General features: G+C 48.5%; 2 protein-coding genes across 11 annotated transcripts in view; one reads left to right on the top strand and one right to left on the bottom strand.

Annotated features, from left to right (window-relative positions):
- The window catches only part of AIFM2 (apoptosis inducing factor, mitochondria associated 2), a 17,016-nt gene extending 10,416 nt beyond the window's left edge, over nt 1-6,600 (top strand). For 3 of the 8 annotated variants that reach the window (XM_023537818.1, XM_011372161.2, XM_023537819.1), the window contains 4 exons: nt 2,082-2,190; nt 3,153-3,305; nt 4,469-4,669; nt 4,893-6,600. In XM_023537818.1, coding sequence (XP_023393586.1) covers nt 2,082-2,190; nt 3,153-3,305; nt 4,469-4,669; nt 4,893-5,044 — 615 coding nt within the window. In that variant the 3' untranslated portion in view covers nt 5,045-6,600. The remainder of the gene's footprint in view (nt 1-2,081; nt 2,191-3,152; nt 3,306-4,468; nt 4,670-4,892) is intronic. The other 5 variants (XM_023537822.1, XM_023537821.1, XM_023537823.1 and 2 more) reach the window with 5 other exon arrangements.
- A 9-nt stretch (nt 6,601-6,609) lies between these two features.
- Nucleotides 6,610-10,880, bottom strand: part of LOC105300115 (core histone macro-H2A.2) — a 46,166-nt gene continuing 41,895 nt past the window's right edge. For all 3 annotated transcript variants that reach the window (XM_023537825.1, XM_011372163.2, XM_011372162.2), the window contains 2 exons: nt 8,997-9,171; nt 6,610-7,398 (listed from right to left, as the gene is read on the bottom strand). In XM_023537825.1, coding sequence (XP_023393593.1) covers nt 7,233-7,398; nt 8,997-9,171 — 341 coding nt within the window. In that variant the 3' untranslated portion in view covers nt 6,610-7,232. The remainder of the gene's footprint in view (nt 7,399-8,996; nt 9,172-10,880) is intronic.

Raw genomic sequence — 10,880 nt, 5'->3', positions numbered from 1 at the left:
TCAGCTTTCACAGCGATCCTGGGAGGTGGACAGGATGAGTCTATCTATATTGAAGTGGAGACCCTGAGAGGGATCCCAAGGTCAGTGCTGCCACATGAGTAAGGCCAGGTCTTTTCCTCTCTGCAAAACATCTGAGAAGCCTGGGGGGAGCAGACAGGGCAGAGGGTAGGAAACAGGCTTTGAACTCAGACCTGGGCCATCCATGGTCCTGGGGAAGGAGGGCAGGTAGTGATACTTGCCTCTTGGGGCAGTTGTGAGAATTGAGTAAGAAAATGTGGGGAGACTCTCAGCAAGTGCCTGGCCCTGAAAAAGTACATTTAGACCTCGAATTTGAAATGGGTTCTCCACTCTCGTCTTTGGCCAAGGAACCCCCACCCTAGGCTGACCCATGAGGCAGGCTGGGTTTGAGGGTGCTTTACATTTCCTTCTGTTCTAGGTCCAGTGCTCACAGTCCATCGTGGTGGTGGGAGGAGGCTCTGCAGGAGTGGAGATGGCAGCAGAGATTAAAACAGAGTATCCTGAGAAGGAGGTGGGCAAGCGGCCTTGACTTTGACCTCTTAGTAGTCAGCTTATTTCTGTGTTGTCTAAGGAAAATTAGGAATTTGCTCAGGTCCTGGGAGGCAGAACTCCCTTAATATAAAGTGGGAGTGCGTGTTTCCCATCTCCTGATTTCTGTATTGGGGAATCCCCTAAAGTCCCTTCTCCTGGGAATTTTTCCTGGAGATCCAGGGGTCCTGCCTTCTGGTCCAGCCAGGAGGATCAAGCTCAGGAAAGACACCTTATACAAGGTTAACTCCTGTGTCTTCCTGCAGTGTCCTGGCCTCTGGTCTAGATGTAGACTTCGATTACCTCTTTTGCTGACAACTAGCTTGGTCAAAGGCACCCCTAGTTGTTTTTTTGTCTGGGGCAAGCAGCAGCTTCTTTGGTCCTTAAGAGATGGTAGCCTTTGCCCTCGACAGCCACATGGGGAAAGCCTGCAGTATAGCCCCTCACTGCGCATACTGGGGAAAGACTGGCCAGCACTACCTCCTGCCCACGGAAGAGTGTCCCTGTTTCCTTTTAATAATAGAGGGGTAGAGCACCTGCCTGGTACTCTGGAGAGAAAGAGAACATCCTGGCAGGCTATAAAAGCTCAGCTGAGGGCTGAGCGATGATTAATAATTATGGGTCCTGGGGACAACAGCTTGCTGGCAGCTGATGCCAGATGAGCTTCAGAGTGTAACATGGAGCCTGTGACTGGATCTTTTTCTCTAGGGAAAGGCAGGTTGGTGTTGAAGAGTAAGATCTATACAGCTAATTTAATTATACAGTTTTCTGATGAATTGTTGGAAATTATGACTGATGTGAAATTTTATTAATTTTGATTTATGGGGTAAAGACCAGTCCGAAGAGGGAAGTAACTCAGTATAACTTCCATGTGTTCATCATTAGACAAATAAGGGCAGTGGTAGTCACCCTTTCATAAGGACTCAGCATGTGTTGAGTTATGTGCTTTATATACATTTTCTCCTTTCATCATTAAAAAAGTCCCACTAGTGGGACTGTGATCTCATCTTACTGAGTTGTCAGGCAGTTTCTGAATAAGTATCCTTGATGGGATTTCAACTCAGACAGTCTGATTTCAAAATCCGAGCTTTGAATACCATTCTAGGCTGCCTCCTACTTTCCTGTGCTGACCCAGAAGCAAGTAGATGTGCCTGAAAGAGCCAATTTTAGAACCAGCTTTAATGTAAATGTCAGTCTGATATACAGTTAGAATGCCAGTGGCTTATATATAGACTGTATAGTCGTAAGTGCCCAAGGATGCTTGAAGATAGCTTTCTGCGTGGCCCTGGGGTGGGTTGTGGAGCAGTGGCGCATTCTGAGCGTCCTAGACCAGGAGATGAGGCTCCAGCCAAGCTCTTCGTCAGTTTACTGGCTCTGGTGTTGGGCAAATTACTTCACTTGGGCCTCTGTTCCCTATCCTGTAAACTGGAGGTAGGGAAGGAGGTGGAGAAGATGGACTGATGTGTTTTTAAGCCTTTTCATGTGAGCAGGAGACCCAGTGGTTCCTTCTCTGTCCTGTGGTTGTCTGTCCCCAGGTTACTCTCATTCACTCCCAAGTGGCCCTCGCTGACAAGGAGCTTCTGCCCTGTGTCCGGCAGGAAGTGAAGGAGATCCTGCTCCGGAAAGGCGTGCAGTTGTTGCTGAGTACGCGCAAGTCCCTCCCTGTGCTGCCCTTCTCCTTGGCTTAGTGAGACTGGGCTCCCTGGTTCGGTTGCTGTCCCCGGCTCGCTCTGTGTCCTGAGGTTGAGCATCAAAGCCCATTTGAGCCCTTTTGTTCAGCTAGAGGTTGTGTCTGTCCTTGGGCAGGGCAGAGGCCCCGATACTTATAGGATTTCCATGTTGCGGAGGCAGCACTGTCTGCAGAGGCAATTGCTTTAGACACTGTGCAGGAAGCACCCATTTGTTGAATGACTTAAAAATCATCTAAAGGATTTGACCTAAATTATGATGCCTCTGCAGTGGGGAGAATAGGTTTTTTTGGGGTTTATTTTGAGGGTGATGAAGAATGTGGCTTTCATCCAGGGCAGGAGGGAAGAGAACCACCCAGCCTGTTAGAGAGTGGGACTCTAACTCCAGTGGTGTGACCGCTACACTCGTGGGGCTCCACTTCCTTGTTTTTTGCAGGAAGCCCATCCTGGCTCTTGGTCTCCTTGTACCTCGCTCTGTAGTACTGTGACCACCTTTACTTCTAGGCAATGAGGAGAGTAGACTGGCTTCTTGACTTTCCTTGCCTTTGTTGGCGTGCCTGCCTCATCCTGTCTGGTCAGGACGGGATAGCTGACAGCCAGGGAGGAGTGTTGGAAGTCTTCTTCAAATAGCTTTCCCCAGAACTTGGGAAACTCAGCCTCAAATTGCTTCTTGGAACTTTCTTCCCATTGGATCCCTTGAGACCAGTTGTCCAGATCGTGCTTCTTGGGGCATCAGAGTGGACTGGGAGAGGGGCAGGGAGGGAAGGAGGGAATGAGAGTCATTGCCTAGTTGGGCCACAATGTCTAGGCCTTTCCTGTGGGTCTCTAGCCTTCCCCAGGTTTGCCTTCACTTGGACCCCAGCCTTGATTAAGAGGCCATCCTCTGCCAGCCTTCTGGTCACAGACCTCCCTCGACAGGTGAGCGGGTGAACAACCTGGAGGAGCTGCCTCTCAATGAGTATCGAGAGTGCATCAAAGTGCGGACGGACAAAGGCACAGAGATGGCCACCAACCTGGTGATTATCTGCAGTGGTATCAAGATCAACAGCTTTGCCTACCACAGTACGTTTGGTAAGCAGGAGTCTGCGCTGTTGCCCTCTCCCCAGATAGTCACCTCACTCCCCAGCCTCCCAAGAAGGCCCCACAGGCCTCTCCCCGAGGAATCGGTACCACCCTGCCTTCCACGTCTATCCCAGCAGTTCATGTCTCTTCTGAATGGTGACATCCAAATTTTAATCGAAGATTCTGGTCCACTCTTGCCGTGTTCTTCTCAGCTGTGACGATGATGACTTAGCCCAAAATGCCCAAAGTGACCAGAATTTTCCAAAATTAGGGCCCGCTCCCTAGTGGTGAGAGGTGAGAACAGGTTTCAGAGAGATGAAAAAGATCCATTTTCTGTTTCATTCCTTGGAACACATGCAGAGGAAATTCAGGGTCAGATCTTTCTCTGTTTACAGGTGTGCTGCTCTCCTCAACCCCTGATCCAGACGTTTGGCCACTTGAGCTTGGAACAACCACTGGGGAATGGGGGCAGCAGTGTGGCCTCATGCTCTTAAAGCTCAATATTGAACTATCTAGCTAACTGGAGAGCAGGTGGACTGATGGCCTCCATGTGTGAGCTGGAGACTCAGTGGCTCCTTGTCAGGCTCCGTGGTTGTTGTGTCCCCATCATTTATTCCCGAGCACAAGTTGCTTATGCTTTGTGCCCTGCAGGAAAGACTTCTCTAATCCCAGAGGAAGGAAGTTAGTCCAGGCCAGGTGTAGGGGTGGGATTGGGGGCTTATAATGGAGAGATCCCAGAATTTAACACCTAATTGTCCTAATGTCATATTTTCAAAGTACCTTAAAATGAAAGGTACTTTCTAAAGGGCTTTTATTTATAAAAGCCCTGCATTCATTTACAAAATCTGATCCATGTTCAAAAGAAAATTCAAGACTTGGCTAAATTGTAAACTTAATCACCGTAAGTTAAACTTACAGAGTTATGCATATTATGTAAAATGACACTTGCTGTATTTCTGACCAGTTTTCACCCTGGAAAAGGAACCTTACCTTTGCAGGAAGAGTTCTGAGGTAGGGACTTAGGGCACAGAGGAATTAGGTGGGAGGCTTGCTTGTGGAGGGCAGCCTTTGGAGAGTGCTTTGAGCAGCACTGGAGCTTCTTTTCACCGCGTTCTGGGGCCACTTAGCACAGCAGCTCAGGATCTTGGTTTCGTGTTGGTTTTTCCTGGCAGATAGCCAGCTGGCCAGCAACGGCACCCTGAGGGTAAATGAGTACCTCCAGGTGGAGGGCTGCAACCACATCTATGCTATCGGTGACTGTGCTGATGTGAAGGAGCCCAAGATGGCCTATCATGCTGGTCTCCATGCCAGCGTCGCCGTGGCCAACATCGTCAACTCCATCAAACAGAGGCCCCTCAAGGCCTACAAGCCGGGTAAGGGAGCCCCACATGCTTCATCATTTAGAGAGTTGGGGTTAGACATGGCGAAGCCTTTGTGGGCTTTGAGGTAACTGACCGCTAGGACAAACTTTCAAAGCTGGTGACAGAACACCCCTGTAGAGCACTTTAACACTATTTTGGGAATTAATAAATAAATCTTGGAATTGCAGGCCCATGAATGGTGAACAAGATTCTAGTTTGTGCCTCTGCTCCACAGGTGCATTGACCTTCCTCCTGGCCATGGGGAGAAATGACGGTGTGGGCCAGATTGGTGGCTTCTACGTGGGACGGTTCATGGTCCGGCTGACCAAGAGCCGGGACCTGTTTGTCTCCACAAGCTGGAAAACCATGCGGCAGTCTCCGCCCTGATGGAGAGGCTGGGCGGGAGATGAGGTACTGCCACTGCCAGGTGAATGGATTGCTTGACAAATGGTGCTCATCTGACAAGTGCCAAAGGGCAAAAGCTCTTTTTCTGGGATAAGATGCCAGTGATGTCCTGACTAGAAACACAACTTACAGAAAACCAAAAATGGAGAGACAGAGATAGAAATTTTTAAAAAGACACCCCCTAGAGGATTCTTTCTGGGTTTGGAAAGGTCTGCTTGCTGCATGCTGGCTGAATGCTTCACTTGGTCCTGGGGAGGGCACAGTTGGCCTCCCAGGATATACGTGTGCCTGTGCACATGGGGTGTGGCATTCAGAGCTCTCAGTGTAGGGTGGAGAGCGGGTTCTTCTGGCATGGAATCCTGTCTGTAAGGGCAGGAAGGAAGGCCTACAAAGTGAGACCAGGTAAGAAAGGGAAGCTGGGGTGGAGGTGGCCTGCACCCCAAATTCTCCCTTTGTTCAGGTGCTAGGGAAGCCAATACATCCTATAACACCAGGTTGTTAATAGGAGCCTGATTTTAAACTGTTAGTCCCTAGTCTTTAATCTTCATGAAACTTTCTATATTTCTATTTTTAGATTCTGATTATATCCTATGTTATATTTAAGAAGAGAGAAAAATTTCCCTTCTGGTTAGTGCATCCTAACAGAGTGAGTTTTTACAAAGCTATCAGGAGTTAAGACTGAAGCTTGGCCTGCCAGCCTCTAGAAATGTTTAAGAAAAGGCAGCTGAGTTAATGTCACCTTTAGGTGGGTTGCCATCTGATTGATATTCATGGAGCAGCTGAGGTGGGGGGTTAGCTGGGGGGTGGGAGGTGGGGGTTAGCAGGTGAACCCCTGCATGCTTTCAGGCTGTTGGCATGGGCAAATTTATGTGACAAAGCTCCAGCTGATGTTGGGGGACCCTGTGGGAACCTTTGCAGTTTGTGCTTCTGGTTGCCTGGCCAACCTTAATGTCACTTATCTGGAGGCCCAGCCATGTGGCAGTAATGCCTGCCACCAGCAGTGCTAAGGTATATGAATGACTCCTCTATTTGTGGGGGAACTTCCAATCTGGAGGAGTCCATTTCGGACCACGTAAGTTAACTCTCTACAGCAGAAGTGGTTGATAAATTCATCTGAATAAACTCAGGCCCTGACCCTGCCAACCCTCCTCCTCTCTGCCCATTTTTGATGGTGGCCTCTGGGTACTTGGCCAGAGTCCTTGGGCACCAGCCTCACTGGGGTTCTCAGTCTATCCCATCTGGGCTGTGGCCCAGGCCTGAGTGAGACATTGCCTTCCAAGGATGGCTGTCCCGCCGGAGCTCCGCCCAGGGCAGTGTTCCTGTGGACCACGGCCAACCAGGCCTCACTTCTGGAATCAGGACCTGCCACCTGAGAAACAGGCCATGTTGTGCTCCCTGCCCTGGGACCTAGCATGGTGGGAGTCTCAGCCATTGGAGACAGGCCTTGTTCTATTTATAATATCCTAGACGTGTCCACTCATGAGGACAGTTTTCCAAACTGAGGAAAATGTCGCAATAAAAGAATATGTTGTAAGAAAGACACTGGATCTTTTATTTTTTTCGTTTCATTTTCTTTTTCTTAAAAAAACAAAACAAAACAGAAAAAAGTCTGAAGTAAAACCTTTTAAAGAGTAGTTACAGATATTAAAGGGGTGGGGTGGGGGCACTAAAACAAAAGAAAAGCACCAGTGAGATGCCTTTCTAATTTTCTTCTCCCCATCACTGAATACAGACAGCCAACAAAGCCCAAGTCACGTTTATGCCCTCCTCCCTTGTAAAAGGAGAAATAGAAGACTTAAGAATTTTGAAAGACTGTGTGCATGTGTGTGTGTGTGTGTGTGTGTGTGTGTGTGTGTAAAAGTCAGTGCTATAAATCTAAAACGAAGTCTGTTTTTTTAAAAAGTTCTAAAACAACAGGGGGAAAACACATGGAAAGACCCCTCGTGGAGACCTGGTTTTTAGGATTGAGGATCTTTTTAACAATATAAAATGCAAAGGGCTCCTTCTGTAGGCGGGACCTGCTCCTGCAGCCTTTGCCACCCGCTTCCCTTCAGCTGCCCTCCACTCCCCTGCGGCACCCTTCCTCTTTCCTTTTAAAAAACAAAACCAACTCCTACGACTTTGATTTTCCTCCGACTCCTGTTGCAAAGTGCAGCCGTGGCTGAGGCGGCTACTTGGTGTCGAGCTTGGCCATCTCCTGCACGTAGATGCCGATGCTCTCGCTGTCGAAGAGCAGGAAGTAGACGTTCTTCAACGAGGATGCACTTGAGTCGTCGAAATGGGCTGAGATGGCTTTGAGGGTTACCTGGGCGGCCGTCTGTTTGGGGAAGCAGTTTCTGTGCCGAAGAAAAAGAAGGGCCCACATCACTTTGGTCCTCTGGATGCATGGAGTAACTCAGCCTTGGGTGGGAGGAATGTAGGTCTTTTTTATCTTGGCATGGGCCCTGGTTTCTATTGCATGGGGTCTCACTATGTGCAGGTTGCTCCACTCATAATCTCCTTTGATGCAAGTCAGAGGGACAGCTTTGGGGGACAAGCAGAGGATGTGTCTACACTTTACAGGTGACACACTGACTCAGAGATGCGGTGGTTTTAGCTAAGGTCATACATAGGGTTGGCTCGTGAGTGGTACCCTGTACTTGAATCTACATAGCCTGACTCAAGTTGGGCTCAGCTTTAAAAATACTACCAATTCAGCATTTCAAATACTTGGTCTTCGAAAAAAGCACATAAAGTTTTTTATTAGCTCCCTCAAAACTGGTTTATGTCATAAATGGACTGTTTATTAAAGGGCAAAAACGTATGCTCAAAAGTGTAACTTCCTAATTCTCATATGCTCTTAATCTCATCAACCCATAGAGATGTGCAAATATCATTTCAGCAGCAGTGACTCCGGACAAGGCCCCAAGCATCAGGAAGCCATGATAAAGCTGTCTTCCAGGGTGGGCCATGGCGCCAGTCTCGGTGGACATAATCTATCGTGGTCATTTGGGGTCAGCCATCGAGCCTGCTTGAGAGAATATAGGATGGGCCTGCATAATATGAATTCTCACTTGTATGTAGTGCCCCAGTCCAGAACATCATGGCACATGATCCCAGCTATGCAAAGAATTCAGCCCACAGCCTCTGGGCTGGGCTGTGGAGACCCAGTGCTACTTGCTTAGGTTAGGATAGGATTACGGCAGGAGGGTAGGTCTCTTATATTCCTCCTGGCTTTCCCAAGACTCGGCTGTAACAGATGTCTTCAGCTTATAAATCATATCTGTGTTACAGGGGCATCAATCTCTGTTAAGAGGGCATTCAAAATTAAAGCAATAACTTGCTTTGGCTATGAGCAGATGTGAGAGGTAATGAGAGGATATGCTGCACGTGAAGACATATCCTTGTTATTTACCAGAAATACTGCTCTTGTGCCCAGTTAGAACAGTCATTTCTCCTAAACCCCCAAAGCAAACCCCAGGTGAGAGCCTTTCGTCTCTCTCGGTGTACATGTCAGAGCCTCAGCCTCCCGCCTTCCTGCTCCAGAGGCAGTAGGTCTGGGGTGAGTCTGAGATTCTGCATTTTACTCTGGTGGGGTCGCTGCTGCTGGGCCATGGACCAAACTTTTGAATAGCAAGGCCTTCAATCCTGATGTTTTCTGATCATGTGTTCTAAACAGAAACAGCTAGTTGGAATGTGGGTTTTGAATTCTCAAAAAAGTACTCTGCTTCCTGCTCCCCAAAGCTGCCTCTCTCCGTGTTTTTTGAAGGACGGAGGCTGGGTTTCTTGCCCTATCACCCGATTAGCATGCTTGGCTGAGCTGGTAGCCCTTGGTCATGCCATCTGGAATGGCCAGAATGGATGTGAATAAGTGGGAGAGCTGCCGGTTCCCAGGGAGAAGACTGGAAGAATAAACTCAGAACCTCTGCTGCCTGCCTAGAGAAGTGCCTCTTACCTGCCACTGGGGAAGGGTGGGAAGGCAACAGACTTTAGCTTCTTGTCCTCTGCCGCTGACAGGCAGTTTTTGATGGTCTCTTCAAGCTGCTCTTCACATTTGTCGGAGCCCCACTGAGGGATGTGACAGTGGATGACAAATTTAGCTGCAAGTCCGCTGGATTGGCTGACGGCGGCTGGGACATGAGAAAGAAATGCTGCAGGTTATTTCCTAGTCTTCGCCTTAAGTCAGGGGGATAGGACGAACCTCACATGTACCTGATAGGTGTGGGGGGCACAAAGAGGCGATAGGGAAGTTGACAGGACAACGAATGTCCCATGCCTCCAACTATATGTTTACAGAGAGCGGGAGCTATGTCGGAATTGTTATGGACAGTCGGCACAAGCTTCACATAGATGCGTTTATAGCTGATGTGACGGCACATGACTTTCAAGTGGTCTGCCAACTAGTTTAGTCTACCTACTCATGATGGTTCCTAATCAAAGGTACACATCAGAATCATCTCTGGTGGCTGTGGTAGGCTGAGGAGTGGCCTCTCCAAAAAGTCCACACCCTAATCCCTGGCACCTGTGAATGTTACCTTCATGGCAAAAGGGACTTTGCAGATGTGATTCTGTGAGGGATTCTGAGATGAGGATATTATCCTTATAAGAAAGAGGTAGGAAGGTCAGGGTAGGAGAAAGTGATGTGATGCTGGAGCAAAGATCAGAGATGCTGCCAAGAGCCATGGAAAAGTAGCAGCCTAGAGCTGAAAAAGGCAAGGAACAGCTTCTCTGAGAAGGAAACAGCCCTGCCAGCACCTTGATTTTAGTTTTTTAACACTGCTTGTGGGCTTCTGACCTCCAGAACTCTTACGAGAATAAATATGTATTGTTTGAAGCCACTAAATTTATGGTGATTTGTTACAGTGTTAGGAAACTAATGGCTTTTAGACATTTAACAAATAGACATGCACACTCTCCACCCCCTACCCCAAGATCCTGACGTAGCAGGTCTGGTGAAGGTCTTGTGCTAGTGACTTAGAACTCTCTGTAAGTTAAGAGCCACTGCTCTAGGCCACACAGTCCCTCAGACAGGGATTGTCTTTTGATCACTTCCACATACCTGAGAAGCCTGCAGGGAGCAGGCATTCACACAGGTTGCGACTTGTGCCCCAGGTCCACCAAATGCCAACAAATTCATCACTCACTCCCGAAACCCGATTCCTCTTTCTCCCATTCTGTCACTGGAACACCAGTTGGTTTCCTCAGACTTGTCTCATTCCAGGACCATCTGCTTCATCTCCACCACAACCTCTTGCCCCGTCCCATCCAGCTTTCTGGCTAGTCAGCCTGGACTGAGCTGTGTTCTTCCAGAGAAAAGTTGTGTTTGCTTCTCTTTATTTCTAAATTTCTGACGTGTTACCACAATGGGCCAGGTTTTGGATTCATTTTCATTTATTATACTCAATATTTTCAACCTGAAGATTCGTGTGTTTCATTCTGGAAAATTTTCAGCCTAAATACTGCTTTTCTACCTTGTATTTTCTGCCTCTGGAACTCTGTTTAGCAGTATGCTGGAGCCTCTCATTCTATGTAGAGCAGCTCTTTTTTCTTTCCTTCCCACCCTGTCAGGCAGTTTTCTAGGTGCCTCTCCCGGAACCCCCAGATCCAATCTCATATGGCCAGTTCAGGGCTCTGTCTCATGATCATGTAGGGGTGTGGCAGATCCAGACATTGAGCCAGTGGGCAACGTGGCCCCAGGCCTGGGTGAGGGGCTCCCTGCTCCCTTCGGCTACCCTAGAAAACAGATTTCACACAAGCCACAGCCCTGGATGGTGGTCATAGCTAAAGGCCATGGAGTTTTATCCAGCATTTGCTTTCAGCACTGAGCCTGGCTCCGGTC

Source organism: Pteropus vampyrus, unplaced genomic scaffold, assembly GCF_000151845.1.
Source record: "Pteropus vampyrus isolate Shadow unplaced genomic scaffold, Pvam_2.0 Scaffold202, whole genome shotgun sequence".
Taxonomy (NCBI): Eukaryota; Metazoa; Chordata; class Mammalia; order Chiroptera; family Pteropodidae; genus Pteropus; species Pteropus vampyrus.
The sequence above is the reverse complement of the archived record's forward strand: the minus strand, read 5'-3'. Positions and strand labels throughout refer to the sequence as shown.